Source organism: Tenrec ecaudatus, chromosome 2 (genome assembly GCF_050624435.1).
Source record: "Tenrec ecaudatus isolate mTenEca1 chromosome 2, mTenEca1.hap1, whole genome shotgun sequence".
NCBI lineage: Eukaryota > Metazoa > Chordata > Mammalia > Afrosoricida > Tenrecidae > Tenrec > Tenrec ecaudatus.
In genome coordinates this window covers 181,906,514-181,924,001 of record NC_134531.1, presented here as the reverse complement: position 1 = coordinate 181,924,001, position 17,488 = coordinate 181,906,514, and the positions used below count along the sequence as shown (strand labels likewise).

The 17,488-nt window shown below is 55.0% G+C and overlaps 1 protein-coding gene across 1 annotated transcript in view; it reads left to right on the top strand.

Moving 5' to 3' along the window:
* The window catches only part of SLIT3 (slit guidance ligand 3), a 705,033-nt gene that overhangs the window by 668,709 nt on the left and 18,836 nt on the right, over window positions 1-17,488 (top strand). Inside the window, exons 27-31 of the mRNA XM_075541934.1 lie at window positions 3,137-3,234; window positions 6,996-7,135; window positions 8,807-8,900; window positions 13,354-13,491; window positions 15,833-16,073. Of these exons, the coding sequence (XP_075398049.1) occupies window positions 3,137-3,234; window positions 6,996-7,135; window positions 8,807-8,900; window positions 13,354-13,491; window positions 15,833-16,073 (711 nt within the window). The remainder of the gene's footprint in view (window positions 1-3,136; window positions 3,235-6,995; window positions 7,136-8,806; window positions 8,901-13,353; window positions 13,492-15,832; window positions 16,074-17,488) is intronic.

Below are 17,488 nucleotides of genomic sequence, written 5' to 3'. Positions count from 1 at the left end.
TTCTCCACCTTCCTCATGCCACCACCCTTCCATACAGGTCCTCATGCTGTGGTGACCCCCACCATAACATTATGTCCGCTGCTACTTCATCACCGTGATGAATCGAGCAACCCCTGTGAAAGGGTCATTCAAGCCCCAAAGGGGTCTCGACCCACAGGTTGAGAACTGCTACATTGAAGTGTGTCCTTAGGAGCCAGTCAGCCATTCCTCAGGACCTCAAACTTAGCAGAGCTTCAGGCCCATGCCCATCTCGCTCTCTCTCATACACACACACACACACACACACACACACACACACACTCACAAGCATAAAGATTAACAGATAGACACAGGAGGCACGAGTGCTCTGAAAGACCCTTGTATTAATTCAGTGGAGAAAGAACAGGCTGTGGATTGACACCCACAAAGAACAGGCTGTGGATTGACACCCACAAAGAACAGGCTGTGGATTGACACCAACTTTGGGTCCCCGCTTTGTCACTTCCTAGCTGCATGACAATGTCCAGGGCCCTCCCTTCACAGTCCTATTTGTAAAGCAGATAAATAAACCTGCAGCGTGTGGTTGCTTGGAGCATCCAATGTGCAGTGATGTATGCAGGGCCCCGAGGGCATTGCCTGCTGGCTTATTGATACCTGAGTCACAGCCCCAGATCTCAGGGTGCGGCTTGGGCCATCGGGAACAGGTTCCCCAGCACTAGTCCCACCTGGCGTCATTATCCGACTAGGAGCCATGCAACCCTGCGATTCAGCCAGCTGTTAGCCTAGCAGGGCCTGCAGCGTGTACGCAAACAACATTCCTGATTCCACATGCTTTCCATGTGAACACCTTTCTAAGCATCTCCTATGTGCCAGCGACTCCACTGGCCCCCGGGAAGGGGAGGGGGGATTATTCTCCCTTTTAATCTTTATAACCACCTTAGAAGGTAGATAACGGCATCCCGGGTTTAAAGAACGCTCAAGTGAGTCATCGCACAGTCTGAGTCTGGCTTCCGGCTCCTGAAAACCAACCTGAGCCTCTGAGAAGTTGGGGTAGGTGGGCAGTCCCGTGCTTGCCGGCCACACCCATGCCATCAGTGTCCGAGCAAACGGTGAGTCCACAGGGTGCCCGAGGTCACAGCGCTTCCTCGGCCAGGGCCACGAGACTGTGGCTATTGATCATGAAGACCTCTGGCCACTGGGGACAGAGATTGGGGCCTGTAGGAAGGTGCGGGGGGCTCAGCAGGTCTGGGGTGGACGGCAGTAGTGGCCGTGCTGGTGGACTCTCTGGCGGTCATGAGGAGCAGGGTAACAGCAGCACTCGCTGTATGCATTTCCTGGGGCTGTAACCATAAACGTGTGCCTTAAACTTGAAACCGCAGAAATGTGTTATCTCGAAGACCTGGAAGCATGAAGTCTGCATTCATGCTCTTCCCAAAGGCTCTAGGGGCAAATGCTGTCCCTCTCAGCATCTGGTAGCCACAGGCATTCCTCGGCTTGTGGTTGCATTGCTTCAATCTCTGCTTCCACTCTCCCCTGGTGGCCTGCCCTGTGTGTAGGTCTCCTCTCCTCGCTTTAGGAGGACCCCGGACAAAGAGATGAGGGACCCCCTAATGCCCTCATCTTAACTCATTCCATCTGCCCAAACCCGACTGCCAAATCGGGGGGCTTACACGAGTACAGAGGCTGGACTAGAGTTTGTGCTGAGATCTGTGTCCTGAGAGGGGCAGGATCAGCTGGTTAGCATGGAGCTTCCTGGTACAGAGCCGGCCTCAACCGCCTGGCTTTAGCATCTGCCTCTTCCACTGGTCCTCAAACGGCAGCCACCTCATCGGACTGCGGTGAGGACTGTGCATCATCATAACCATTCAGCTCTCCGCACGAGGTCTGCAGTGTGTTACTGAGAATGAGGATTGAGGCTCCTGTTCCACACGCTCCCCTCACTATTGCTCTGGTCCAGGATAAGCCCAGACCCCTCTGTTCGCCAAGAAACCCCTGATGGGAAGAGGCAGAAGGGCCTGCCTGGCCTGTGCCTGAGGCGGCAGGGTGTGAGAGCATAAGAGAGCAGCAGTCCCAAGCAATAGCAACTCCATCTTGGCAGCCACCTGGCAGGCTGGATGCCCATCTTGTTCCAGCAGCAGCAGAGGAGGGAGGAGGGCTTCTCAGGCCGGTGGCAAGCAGGTGGTGAGGCGGTGAGGGGGTGCCTGCTATCACCCCTGCCTGGCAATGGTAGCCACGCCACAGCTCAGAACAAACATGGAAGCCATCTCCCCCAGGCTCACCCTGCTGACCAGGTCCCACAGGGCCTGAGAGTCAAGACGGGCACATCCTGGGCTCAATGGCCCACAGGAGGAGCTTCTCCCTGTTACTCTGGGTCTTCTCCCAGTCCACCTTCCCTGCCTCCCTCTCCTTTGACTGTGGGTTTTCATCTCTGTCTATGCTCTTTCCCATCCTCCAGGCTCAGACATCCCCTTTCAGAGGGTCCTTGTGTTGGGACACTCCATCTAAAAAGAACCTTACCTCACCAAGACACTCCATCACAGGAGTTCCCAACCTAGCCTAATACTTTATAGTAAGCAGCCACCACGTGGGCCCCAGTCTCGGCATGTCAGAGATGAATCTTTAAGGCTGTCACTTTCATGTGGGGCTAGGTCAATTGGCCCACTTCAGCCTGCAGTCCCCCTACTCAATTGAACATGATAGTAAGCATCAAAGAGACTAATAATACTAGTATCTACCAGCATTTCTGGAATGCCACTGTGGGTGTGCTACCATGGAGCCTTTCCTTGCATGAAAGGTCTGAGTTGATTTTCAGCAGCCCTTTGATGTAGGCTTGGCATGGCTCCAAGGTTTCTACAAGGTCATCCATCTGGGAAGAGACTGAGTGGGAACGTGCAGGGAGAGAAGGGGCTAGATGCTGAGGAGGTGGGAAGCTGGAGCCCCGCCTCCTATGTTCTCAGTGCCCCCCTCCTTTCTGCTATGGAGTCCCACAGGCCGGGACTCCCCAGCCCTTGGCTTTCTACCTGTTACCCAGCAGGTCTATCCCAGTCATTTCCTGGCACCCTCTCCCTGGCTTCAGAGGGGTGCCCCTGGTCATGGCTGCGCTGAGAGACACACACCCACCACACTCAGCAGGCTCCTCTCCTCTTCCGCTCCGCAGGGCAAGGACTGCAGCATGCCCATCCACACCTGCATTCAGAACCCCTGCCAACACGGAGGCACCTGCCACCTGAGCGAGAGCCTCAAGGATGGCTTCAGGTAACAGCTCACTCTCCGGTCTTCTATCACCTTTGAGGGCTGCACCCAGAGATGCCACTGGGCAGACTGTCAGGAGACATAGCGTCATTCCCTGTGGGTCTACTGAATGCCCTTCCTGTGATGGAGTTCACACATCCCAGAGCCCCACATTCTGCAGACAGAAACAGAGGCGCTGAGGGGTGCATGCTTTTCCCAGAGGTACACAGGGACTTGAGTCATCTGTCCCCGGCACCCTGAGGACACTGAGGGAGGCTCCGGCAGCTGCTTCCGCGTGTAGTAGCTGGATGGTGGCTCACAGACCCTCGGAACCTGGCCATGTGGCCATTCTCTGCTCTCCACTACTAGTGGGTGATGTTGGTCACATGCTCGCTCTGCTGGACACTAGCAGCAGTGCCCGATCTTGTGTGGATGCTTGCCCTGTCTACTAGATTAGCGGGCACGAGCCCCATCTCAACATGCTCAGGTGGGGGAGTGGCTTCACACTGGGCTTCAATCCGCATGGTCGGCAGCTCGGAAACACCAGCAGCTCCGAGGGAGAAAAACAGGGCTTTGTATTCCCGCAAACAGCCTCAGTCTCAGAAACCACAGGGTGGGGCACTCTGAGTCAGCCTTGACTCGATGACAGGTGAGAAAATTGAGGCATAAGATTGCTTTGCTTTAGGCTAGACCTACATCCGTGGAGTGGTGATGCTCCCTCCTGGCCCCCGTCCTTCTCCTCCCCAGCGCTTAGACCTAAAGAAGAAAAGCAGATGGAAGCTGCTCAGGTGCTTCTCACCCTGTCCCAGGAATGGAGCTAGGCCCCCTACTGCCTTCCGCCCTGCCCACGTGTCTCAGATGTCCGCATTCTCCCATCTGTTGGAACTGGCCCTCTCTGCGGTCCCCCACCCCTGTGTGGCAGACAGTGGGTTAGGGGGCAGTCCCTCTTCTCAGCTGCTGTGTGGTCTGTGAAAGACATCAGCTCCTGGACTCTCGAGCCTGCCCCCACTGGGGCTCAGCCCACCTGCATACACACCTGACAAGCCAGCCCCTCCCCTGTGAGCACTCTGGAAGAGTGAGACTCAGGCAGAGTGGTTTCCCTGCCTGGAGCTGTCCTCCTCCCGGTCCCAGCCCTGGCCTTCAGCACTGGTGGGGAGAGGAGGAGGGAAGGGAAGTAGGGTGGGAGGAATCTCGCCTGGCCCCAGCCAGCACAAGCACCTCCAGGCTGAAACCCAGGCTCCCACCACTGAAGAAAGGGGTGTGGGATCCAGAAGCGCTTCCCACTTAATCCAAGGAGCTTCTCAGAAACAGGGTCCTGCCTGGCTCTGAAGAAGGGCCGTTTGCTCAGAGACCCCACCAAAATGGGGCTGAGGCATTCCGCTAATCTTGGGGGCTCCCACCCAAGAAGCCCTGGCCTTTTGTAGAGAAGACGACATGGTTTTCAGGCTATAGTGCAAACAAGGGCCAGTAAGAGCCTGTCATTGTTGGTCGTGACAGTTCCATTGGTTCTGGGCTTATGGCGATGTCTCAGAAAACAGACCAAAGCGCCGCCCATCAGTTTGGGATTGGACTAGGGGGATCCACAGCCTTTCCTTGGCTGACTTTCTAAAGGAGGCCGCCAGGCCTTTGTTCCTAGTCTATGTCATTCTGGAAGCTCCACGGAAACCTGTTCAGCATCCTAGCAGCACACCACTCAAACAAGGAAATGTAACCCCATACCATCAAGTCTGTTCCGACTGAGGGCCACCCTGGAAAATGGGGTAAAACTCCCCCTGGGGGTTCCAAGACAGGGACACTTTGCGGAGTACAACACCTTGCCTTTCTCCGGTGGAGCAGCTGGTGGTTTCAAACTGCTGCCCTTGGAGTCAGCCACCCAATGCATGTTAACTATTAGGCCAGCAGGACTCCGTACAGTCCCACGCAAGCTCCTACTCACAGACGGGTCTGTGCATGAGGTGCACTGACTGGCCATCAGACCCGGGTCCCTGAATGAAAGATAATACTTCTGCCCCCAAAGCACTACCGCCCCATTTAGGATTCTGAGAACCCAGAAACTCATTTCCTGATAGTTGAGTGAAAACTCGCCAGTCAGAGCAGTCTTGAACGGGGGCTCTGAAATTCCCCGGCGAGCCCAAGCATGCTCCGGGGCATGGCGTAAATCCCTGGCGCACCACTGGCCATGGAAAGTGAGACTCACTGTCCTGCTTCTTGAGCCAGACGTTGGCCGCCCGCCCACCCCTCCCTGCTCTCCCAGCTGCCAGCCTTTATCTGCTCAGACTTATCTTGCTGCCTAATCCTGGGGATGTGACCAAGGTCAGGCGGAGGACAGGTGGTTTGAATTTTTATCCAAAGAATCTGATACTCCAGAGACAAACTAAAGCCATGTACTGTCTGACTTATGGGGCTGGAAGCCAAACCTACCAGAAGGTCTCAGTCTTGGCATTAGAAGGATTTCCACACCTCCCCCTACACACACACACACACACACACACACACACACACTCATACACACACACTCATACACACACACACACTCATACACACACACACTCATACACACACACTCATACACACACACACACACTCATACACACACACACACACTTCTCTCACAGTCCAGAACCTTAGGGTGGGGGTGGAGGGCATGCCTCAGAAGGTGTGGGAATGAATGTCAGGGAGAAATGGCATCCTTGAAGAAAGGCAAAGGTGGTGGGTGATTCTGTCCAGAACTAAAGGTAACTCACTCACCAGGTGACAAAAAGGGTCAAGTGCTGGGCTGCTCACTGGAGAGTTGGCAACAGCATTGAACCCCAACAAAGGGAGCGTGGCTTTCAGAGCACGTCCCATCCAAGTGGAGACAGGGGCTCAGTCCTCAGTCCTCAGGTGCTGCCACCCCTCTCCATGGAGGCTTACCTGTTGCTATGATCTTGGACGGGCCTCATCAGAGCTTCCTGCCAAAGAAAGGCTGGGAAGAAAGGCCTGGCGACTCACTTCTGAATATGAGCCAGTGCACACCCTGTGGATCAGAGTAGAATGATCCACAACTCATCACGGGGTGGGTGCGAGACTGGACAGCCTTTCTTTGGGTTGTGCATGGATTTGCCGTGAGCTGAGCCAACTCAATCAAGGGCAGTAGACTACAGATGCGCCGCTAAGGGTCTTACTGGCAGAATCTCATTTCATCCTCACGAGCACCCGGGGGAGAGCTAATTGTGCCCCTGGCCACATAGAAGGACACTGGGAAACGGAACATTGCAGTGAGTTCCCCAAGGCCCAGCTTCTGGGAAGCGGGGAACCTGGAATTCAGTCCCAGAAACTAGGTTCCAGAGCCTGTGACCCTGCCTGCTGTGCGCGCTCCCTCTCAGGCAGAGGTGGCCAGGCTCCGCTGAGTTAGACAGTCACTCAGTCGGGGTGTCATTACACCCCCTGAGAGTCTGTCACAGGTAAGCTGCAGGAAGTGCATGTAGGGGCCTGCTGGAGCGGTCTCGGTCACATCAGGGAAACCACCCTAGCTGGGCAAGGAGGGAAGCAGGCACTGCTGGGGCAAATGGCTCCTGGGGACAAAGCAGCCCCCGGGGACTGGGGAGACAGGTACTGTATTGCCCTAGACAGGGGCTGTGTGTAGTTTCTCCTGGACTTCCTCACAGCTCCCTGTCCTAGAGCCAGAGGCCTCATGTGCCCAATCGTGTGTCTCCTCCACCTTCTCAGCAAGAACCCACTAACTGTGCCTCTCTCCCTCTGCCCCACTCCACTCCTGTCATTCCCACCAACCCACCTCCCCAAAGCTGCTCCTGCCCCCTGGGCTTTGAGGGCCAGCGGTGTGAGATCAACCCGGATGACTGTGAGGACAATGACTGCGAAAACAATGCCACCTGTGTGGATGGCATCAACAACTATGTGTGCGTGTGCCCACCAAACTACACAGGTAAGGACCCCATGGTGCATGTATGTGTGTGTGCATGTGTGTGTGTGCATGTGCATGCAGCTCAATGGGTTCCCATACACTGGAAGAACGCCATATTCTGAGTTTCTTCCATGGGTCCCTTCCTGGAGCTTCGAGGCACACCCATGTCAGGGTGCTGTGCTGTAAAGCAAACCCTTCACTGTGTCTGATTCAGCCATCTCCAAGCTCATTTCACTCAGGCCCGTGTATCTCCCCATCCCCACCCTCCACATGGTATCTCACTCCAACCCAGATACTGCATGTCTCGGGACACATCGTAGGAAATACCTACCTGCATGAGGCAAGAATGAAAATGGAGTGGGGACAGCCATCAGTGGGTCTCCCGCATTGAAGCCTGTTGGAGCCCTGCTTTGGTGCCCTAGAGAAGTGGGAGCTGGGGAGGGAAGAGGGGGAAGATGAACAGGAACAATGCTGAGACCAGGGAAGGAAGCCAAGTTGTCGCCAGGGCAGGGTCCTGTGTCATCAGTCTTTCTGGAGCCCAGTACCCAAGATCCCTGGGAGGAGAGCTCGTAGGTGGGCTGGCTGAAAAAGAGGGGGGCTTTTCCCTACCCTCTTCACACTGGGCCCCTGAGGGCGCACACAGCCTCAGCGCAGCAAGAGAGCACACAGAAATCCACTGCTGGTCTACCTCTCCAGGACCTTGTATCTCCGTCTTCCAAGAGTGGAAAAGCCATCAGGAGCTGAATTAACAGCCGGCCAATTTTATGGTGGTGCCCCTCTATGTAGCGCGTGGAACTAGCTGCTCCAGACAGAATCTAAGGTGTGCGCTCAGCTCAGCCGGGGTTCCTGGTTGGCAGGTTGCTCTCCTAGATCGTGCTCCACCTGGCTGGACTGTGTGGAAGACGAGGGAACCCAAAGCTCACGTTCTGCCTGGCGGTTTCAATCCCAGCACATGGTCCCAGACAACTCTGTCTGCAACTAGCTGTTGGTCTGTCTGTCTCTCTTCTCTTGGAAAGGTGCTGTGTGTCTCACACACACACGCACGCACACACTACTCTAACCCTGGTCTTTAGGACCCACTAAGCCTTTCACTGCACTGGGAACTTTAAAGGAAATGTATCCTGAGACCGGAACTTCATGCTCTTTTCCTATTTGCTTCCTGGAGAACCCCAGGGGTTTACTCCTCTCTCTAACGGGTGGCTATGTTGTCACTAAGACGCTGTAGCCCCTCAGGAAGCTGAGGGTGGGTCGGGGGACTTTGGGCTTCCTCTGAGCACACTTAAACTCTAGTTGGACTTATGTGTGTCTCTGTAGATGTCCCCAGGGAGGCTGGGTCACAGTTGTGCCCGCCACAGACAGGATGTGTTCCCTGGGTGAGTGCAGAATGGAGGAGCGACCAGCATAGACCAGGGTGGGGGGCTGGCAGCCTGTGCTTTCTACTGCAGCAGCCCCTGAAGAATCCGGCAGCGGAGGATGCCATATGTCCAGGGAGCGCTGGGGTTTTTTCCCCAGGATTGTCCCCGCCAGGGTCCCAAAGTCTGGGTGTGCCAAGAGAGCATGAATTCACTGTTTCTGGTCCCCATGATCTCCTGACCCAGGTAGGAATGAGTGTGACCCTCTGACCTGATTACACACACACACCTCACTGAGACCCTCTGAGGCATGATCTGTCCACCCTGCCCCTTCTGACAGGCGAGCTATGCGATGAAGTGATTGACCACTGCGTGCCCGAGATGAACCTCTGTCAGCACGAGGCCAAGTGCATCTCCCTGGACAGAGGATTCAGGTAAGGCCTCCGCGTTCCAACCCCTGCACGTGGCTCCCTGCCAACTCTGCCTGCAACTGTCCATCCATCTGTCTGTCTGTCTCTCCTCACACTCCTAATAGAGCAATCTAGACTCCAAAGGGGATTCAGTCCCCTGCCCTTGGGCAACCTGCACAGCTCAAGCCTGGCTCCTCCTGCTGTGAGTGCACCAAGGTTACCTGCCCCTGGGAGCAGGGCGACCAGAGGGGGCCAGACGCTGACTCTGTTCAGTGGACACCGCCATTGGTGGAGGTGTCTCCATGGCAAGCAGCTGAGCCAATAGGAGCCTGGCAGGAGAGGTGCAGTTCCAAGGGTGGATGTGCGCATGCCTCGAATCTCCTGCACCCCTGCAATCCCTACTGGACCCTGCCCCCACAGCTCCAAGCCTCCCTCCACCCGCTTTCACAAGAACTCAGACCAAGGCCTCTGCAGGGAAAGTCCTAAAACTCGGGATTCTTGGGGCATCAGGAAACATTCTAGAAGAACCCTGTGGCCAAGAAGATTCTGCTGCTCCCCAACCCTGTCATTGACACGCTTGCCTCCATCTTCCCTCAGCAGGCTCTATCCAACACTAAAAGAGAGATCTCACACCAAGAAGTCAGAGTTTGAGGGAGCAGCAGAGGCCAGAGCAGATTGGGGACCCCAGGACTGACCCTCCACAATGGCACCTGTACTATGTAGAGAGCCATCCCCTAGAGAGGAGCTGGATCTGGCATGTGGCGCCATCGCTGACGAGCCTTTCATGAGCGTGAACACCTCGTGGCCAGTGACCCATCCAGCCCTGGCAGATGGAAGCTCCTGCTCCAGTCTAGGCAGGGCCCAGGAGCCGCCATGACTGTCTCTGTTCGGTTCTCCTCAAAAGGCTGAGCCCCAAAATTCCGGGGCTTTGGACAGTATGGCACTCATTTCCAAATTATTAGCACTTCGTAGAAACCCTCTCTGACAAAAAAAATAAAAACACAAACAAAAACAAAACCTGGTTGTTGCCGCATCAGCTCCAACTCCCGGCTGGGTGTGTGTGTCACCACAAACAGCCTGTACTCCGCTCGGTCTGTACCTGCAGGCTCTTCAGGAGGGTTGCCCACCAAGGCTTGCTTCTGAGGGTCTTCTAGGCAGACTCACACTGGTGGCCTTTCATGGGGTAGTGGGGTGCTCGCCCTTTTGCCACCCCCAGATTCTGTGATGTGTTTGCTAGCACCGTGAGTCCCTGGACCTCTGTAATAATTAACATCACAGAACGGTAGGAAGTTACAGCCGTGGGCCCCTAGAATCATCAAATCTCCAAAGAGAACTTGCGAACTTTCAGTCTCAGAAGAAGGTAAAGATCTTAGACTCAAAGGGTCCCCTCTGCTCCTCCAAACCACCCGCAGTCAGTCTATAAATATTTGTTGTGCTGGGACTGTTAGAGGTTTGTTATTTCTCCCCTTAGCCCTTGCCATGAACCCGAGAGAGAAAAACTTGACCCAAAGCAAACATTTAGAATAGATGGCATTTCTGGGCCCCATGGCTCTGACTCTGGGTGCTGCTGGGTTCTGGGGAGCAGAGAGAAGGCGTGCTGGAGTAGAGCTGATGCGAGGGGAGTCTTGGATGTGGGGGGTGGGGTTTGGATGGCCTCACAGACGGCGAGCAGAGCATGAATAAATGTCAGCGTATGTGAAATGAGTCCTGGTGTTAGGGTAAGCATTGGGTTGCTAGCCTTGAAGTCAGTGATTCAACTCCATCAGCTGCCCCAAGGGGTAAAGATGAGGCTGTCTGCTCCTCTAAAGACCTGCAGTCTCAGAAGCCCTATGCAGGGACACTGTGCATGAGAAGTGGCTTGCTGGCAGTCGTGGGTAGAGCAGGTGAGGGTGAGGAGCATATGAATGTGACCCTTCTTTTTCCTTAATGGCATGCCCAAGGTGGCACTCAGCGCCCAGGGAGGGCAGGTGGCGTGTTCAGGCTCCAGTTTTTCTGAGACCAAGACAAACATAGCATCAGCCCATTCCATGTACACACCCCTCTCAGATCCACCTGACTGTCCCCGCCCCTTCTGAGGCAGGCCAGCTGGAACCTCAAACTAGCAAAGTTATGCGGGTACGTCCCGGGACCCCTGTTCCGTCCACTTCTTTCCACTCCCAAAGGGGAGGAGACAGCAGAGGAAGAAGAGAAGACCAGTAGCCCCTGTGCAATATTTCCCATCAGGCCCCTTTGTCCAAGAAGTCCCTCTCCACTTTGGCTGCCACCACCTTCCGGACTTGGGCAGCCGGCAGTTACTTTTGCTCTGCCCAGGAGAGGGGCCCAGGGGTGGTTCAGAACCCCCTGGACAGGAGTGTGTGCAGGGGTGTGCTTGAGCCCTGGGGGGAAAGGCAGGTAGGCAGGGTTCTTTCTACACAGGGTCAGTCCAGCGGGAGGAGCCCAGACCTACATGACTCACATCAAGGAGGCCGTTTCATCCAGAGTTTCTCTAACGGGACAGACTTGGTAACTGACCGAGCTGCTGACAGGCTGTTCCTTGGAGAGCAGGGTTGAGTGAGGCCGCAGCCCCGGCCTCCCGCCTGGGGAACATGCCACTCATTAAGGGGGAGATATTTGGGGCAGCATCTTTGTTTGGTAACTGTGCAGTGGGCCGGGTGAAGGTGGACACAGCAGATCGGTTTTCCACTCTACACTCCGTCGGCATTTTGTTTCATGTCTTGATTGTAACCCCAGTGTAACCTCGCGCATCCCACTTCCTCGCCCATTTTTCTGCTTCTGTTCCTCCTCCTCTGTCTGAACTCTGCCCTTGGGTGAATGTGGCTGTGTGAATCTCCAACGAATGAGTACTCCGAGCGAGGTGTGCGTAGGGTTAGTGTCCCCCTACGGATATGTCCATTATGCGGCGGAAAGTTGAGCCACTGGGTGAGTTCAGTTCCAGGTCTGAAGGATGACCAAGGGACGTTGTCCCACTAGTCCCTTTCTGACCAGTTAGCCTGGCCTCTTGTATACACCCATTTTATTTCAGTCCTGATCTCATTTTTTCGTTTGTGTTGGGGGGGGGGGAGGCAGAAGGGTGGACGGAGAGAGTCAGGGAGAGTCAAAAATCCAGGGATGTTCTTGGAAGTGGAAGTCATTAGCATTAGGGAAGGTCATCATGATTGCCTTTGGATTACTGTGTCACACATGTCCTCCTCTGTGCTTACCTAGTGCTGCCCACACAGTACATATATCCTGGCGTAAGTCCTCTTCTGTTACTAGATTCGTTAATGGTAAAACAACGGGGAAAAGCACTTGCCATGTCAAATGTTTTTACATGTGCGGTACTGTGACATGTCCTCACTACCATCGACGGCATTGGTAGAACCGCCCCAGTGGGGGGGGGGGGGGTTCCCAGGACTAACTCTTTATGGCAGTAGAAAGCGTCATCTTACTCCCGAGGAGTGGCTGGTGGTCTTGAACTGCAGACCTTGCAGTTAGCAGCCCAAAGCATAACCTCTGCGCCACCAGGGCTCCTTGTGACATGTGTTAGCTTCATCTTATTGTATCACCACCACCACCGTCTGTTTCCAAATTATTTCCCGACCTTTGAGAAACCCCGTGACCCCTCAACAAAGACTGCTCTTTCTCCTTCCCTCCACCCCTCAGTCACCACTAACAAACCTGGGTTTCTGTACAGGCGCCTATCGCACTATCGGTGGGATACACCACTTAGGTTTGCGGCTCACGGAGGTCACTCAGTATGGTGTTTCCAAGGTCCATCTGTGCGGTGGCCCCGTCAGGACTGACTGCATTTCTGTCTAGTGAGTGTGTACCACATTGTCTAGGGTGTCTGCCACATGTGTTCATCCGTTCATCTCTTGGCAGGAGGGACATTTAGGTTGTTTCCACCTTTTGGCTAGTGGGACCAGCAGCGCCCCAGTTCCTGCTGTCAGCTCTCTGGGGCACATCCGTAGGACAGGGATAGCTGGGTCATACGCCAGTTCTCTGTTTAAGTTTTTCAGGACCCATGATTTAATTTTTAAAGCCCACATTAGAAGTGCAGTTAACCATCACTGGCCCCATTGAAAGATGAGGAAACTCACTCTCAGAGAGGTCATGAGGGGCTGCTAGAACAATGTTGGACACCGTAAGTGTAAAATAATTTCAGGAAGTGACATCATTGCTCCCTTAGTCCTGGTCTCCTCTCTTTGTAGGACCTCAGAAGCTCCTTAAAGGTTCATAGAGCCACGCCCCAATGAGACACTCAGATAAAGGGAGTTTCTAACAGAAGCAGCAGCGCCAAGTCTAGCTCTGAGCGGTTCCACCCTGGCCTCCTCAGCCTGCCTCCTGACACTCACTCCCACTAGAGGTCGGCAGGCATTGTCAGGTGGCTGTAGAAGGGGAGCTGTCAGAAACTTGGGGAGAGGGGGAAGGAGAGAGGATGGGCAGCCACCAGAAGGTCGCCCGGCCGTGGCACAGCCTCTTTCTGCCTGTGTTACAGATGCGAATGCCTCCCTGGCTACAGCGGCAAGCTCTGTGAGACGGACAATGACGAGTGTGGGGCCCACAAGTGTCGCCATGGTGCCCAGTGTGTGGACGCGGTCAACGGCTACACCTGCGCCTGCCCCCAAGGCTTCAGGTAGGGCAGGGGGCCACCACAGGAAGTGGGGGGAGCAGCCTGGACCAGAGAGATGGTCTGGGAACTGGTTGAGGCTCAGGCACAGGCAGCCCGCCCCCCCCCCCCCCCAACTGAGGGCTTCAATCACCTTCCTCAACCCTTACAAATCCCAACGGGGAAACGGAGCAGACCCATTGTGTGGGTGCATGTAGCAGTGGACTTGGGCTCTAGCATACATCTGTCAAGCTCGTACACGATGCCAGCCAATGGAAGATGCCACTGCCTTGGAGGTGGGATAGCCATGTAGCCACGGCAGCAGGAATTGCCTTTCTAGGCAAGAGAGCAAACAGCAGAGTGGTGGCCCACTGGCAACTCAATGGAGGGGGTGGAGGGCTGGGCTCAGTCTCTAGAATCACAAAGCTGGAAAGAGAAAGGGGAGACGGGAAGCCCTGGGTCCCAGGTCGAGCGCCTGCACTGTCGTGGGGAGGGGGCATACTGAAGGGAGTCATACTGAAGGGAGTCATTTCTCTAGATAGCGATTCTCTCTAGATGACGCAGAGGCAAGTGTAGACTCACTGGATGGCCAAGTCCACGGGTGAGCCCTGCTCATAGGCTCCTGGAGTGTGGTTTCTGGGGGGTTCTCCAGGCCCCTCCATGGAGACCCTCAGTCTCTGAGCTAGGAAACATGCAAATTCCCAAGTCCTTCAAATTGCTGCTGATCCTGAACTAGAAGTCGGGAGCAGGAATGAGGAGTCTGCACTTTTCACAACCTCCCGTGCCCCCGAGGATTCTAATGAATTCCCGACATTTGAGAGCTGTCCTCAAGCCCAACCACGCCCTTGTGTAAACGGGAGGGGGGACTTCGGCGTAAAGCCAGTTACCACTGACCTCACCTGGGCTCTGTCCGTGGGCTGTATCAGTCTGGGTAGACTAGAGAAACAAATTCATAGACACTCATATGTGTATAAGAAAGAGCTTTATATACAAGAGCAAGTGTACATTAAGAAAGCATTCCAGTCCAGCCCAAGCCCATGGGCCCTTTTGTCCAGTACCAGTCTATCAATGCCTCTTCAGACTCACGCAACACGTGCAATGACGCCGAGTGCAGGAAGATCACGGGCCAGTGGGTGGCAAGTCTTGTGGATCCAGTGGCAGTAGAGGCATCTCAGCACTTGCAGGGGTCTCTGCATGGCTCCTCCAGCTCAGGCCCTAGCTCAGTTCCATGTGTCTTGTCAGCTGCAATATCTCCCAGGGAGGGGGCATGTGTCCCGCCTCCAACAAGCTACTTATCTCCTTCGTGCCTCCAAATGACATCATCAAGTTGTGATCTGATTGACAGGCTAAACTCCACCCCTTCACTCTTAATCCTCAGATTGACACCAGGTTATGTAACTACCACATGGGGTTTTCCGCGGAGGAGACTGATGGCGAGGGCTTTCTTCCAGGGTACTGTTAAGTTTCTGGAGCGGGTAATACCTCTGTTCTTTGCTTCACATGATGAAAGAATTTGCACCAAATCATGTTTTGGGATCCAAGTGGGTTTTATGAAGGAATGGAAAAGTTTAGGTGTTACGGTCTCAAAGGGTACATGTGCCAAACTGCCCTGAAGCTGCACTGGGGTTCACACCTGGGCGCAAAGCAACCACATGGAAAAGAGCTCCCACACGTGTGGAACTTAGGAGGTCAGAAACCCAAGAACCCTAGAGGCTAAGCGCATGTGGGCCAAGAGGCTGTGGACCCCAAGTAGGGCCTGAGCAGGTGCATGTGCACCCACACAGGGGAGGGAGACCCTCACCCTCCACCTGCCACTGACCAGGAGCAGGGTATGGAGATCAAGGCTTTCCCACAGCCAGGATATGTCAAGCCTCTGGCTGGGGAGGTGTGTTTGATGGTATTGTTTGACCCGATTGGCTGAGTTAGGCCAACCTGGGTGATGTCCCTAAGGTGGGTGTGGCCAGGGGCGGTATATCTGTACATGCCCAGTTTGGGGTCTTCCCATAGTTGTCTAATGGTTGCCTGGTGTCTTTCCATCCTCCTCTATGGGGGCTTTTGCAGGCATGGTAGGGACCACCCCCCACCCCCACCCCTATCCCTCAGCTAGCTCCCTAACAGTACCTCTGGGAGGAGGGGCAAGGGGGTGTCGAGCCGCAAGCCATCAACCTTTCAGTTAGCGGCCAAGTACACCACTCAGGTGCAATGGGGGCCAAGAAAAGGACAAGGACTTGCTTCTGTGAGAGGTAGGGCTAGCAATGGGTCTTTTGGTCTGGCCTCATCCACACTTTGACAGGGGGTTTGAGGCTGGCATAACCATAGTTGTCTGCTCCCCCTCCTCTCTCCCACTGCCTCCTCTACCTCCTCCCAGCGGACTCTTCTGTGAGCACCCACCACCCATGGTCCTGCTGCAGACCAGCCCCTGTGACCAGTACGAGTGCCAGAATGGGGCGCAGTGCATCGTGGTGCAGCAGGAACCCACCTGCCGCTGCCCGCCGGGCTTCGCGGGGCCCCGCTGCGAGAAGCTCATCACCGTCAACTTTGTGGGCAAGGACTCCTACGTGGAACTGGCCTCCGCCAAGGTCCGGCCCCAAGCTAACATCTCCCTGCAGGTACGCTCCCAGCCCTCCACCCAGCCCTGCCCCTTGCTCTGACTGCCAGGAGAATAGGCGGCATGCCCCAGACCACAGCATCCTCTGCCATCCCTGAAAGCATCGTCAAGGTTGTCTTAGCTGTCTAGTGCTGGAATCACAGGAATACCAAAAGCGGGTCATTGTAACAAAACAGTGTCTGTTCTCTCACAGTTTAGGAGGCTAGATGTGTGGATTCCAGGATCAGCTCCAAGTCCAGGCTTCCTCTCTGTGTCAGCTCTGGGGGAAGGTCCTGGCCACTGATCTTCCCCTGGGTCTAGGAGGTTCTCAGCAGAGAAACCCTGGGTCCGAAGGTATTAGTTGGCTCCCTCCTTCTCTGCTCATTGCTCTCTCCCTTGTCTCATAGAAGATAAACTGTGGTGTAGGGTACACCCCTGGGAAGCTCCCCTTACATCTGATCAGCTCTGTGACCTGAGTGAGGAAGAGAGCTGTATCCCACCCTAGTCCCATGACAACCAATCAGCTCATCACATCATGGAGACGCCTGCAACATTGTACAACTGTCAAATCACATCATTAAATATCAGCAACCAAACCCATTGTCTTTTAGATGACTCCGTAGTCCCCATATAGGCCAGAGTAGCATGGCTGCTCAGGGCTTCTGAAACTAGCAATCTTTACTGGAGCGGACAGCCTCCTCTTTCTACCATGGCAATGAGGGGATTTGAACCACTGACCTTGCAATTAGCAGACCGATGCCCCCAAATCCAGCTGTCTAATTAGCAAAACTGCTCTACATCCCACCCCTCCAGGCTAGCTGCAGGCCATGTGTGGGGAGCGAGGAGATGCATCGGGTCAGGCAAAGGAGTGTTCTCTGGGCAGCAGCCTCCTAAACCAGTGCTTCTCAGCCTGGGCAGTGCTGTAGAACCATCTGGCCCAGTCCTTGGTCCACAATAAGCACTGACTCATCACTGAGGCCCCCAGAAGGAAGGCCCTTGGCAAGGAGGGAGGCTAGACCGGCACTCCGGGGTTTGACCCTCACTCAGTTCAGTGGTCCTTCCTTCCGTGCCACCAAGCAGGACATCAAGGTGAAACACGCACCTGTGAGGAGCCTGAAGGCAGGAAGAACAGAGGGGCTTGCAGACTTTTCCCTGTATAGGCTGGGCCCCTTCTTCTCTCCACCATCAAACGCACTATCTTGAGGCCAGGCCTCGGGGCAGCCCTCAACCCACCACTGTACCCAGGCTGGGAACACGCCCTGCCATCTCCCAGCTTGTCAGCCTCGTGCTGCACACAGCTGAGCCACCAGAGCCTCAGCCCCTTGCTGCGTCCCTCTGCCAATGTCTGCTGTGTGAGGTCTGCTGGGGATCGAAACCAAATATGTCTCATTCATTCAACTGATAATGAATGAGCTAAAGGCATCATGGTGATCATGA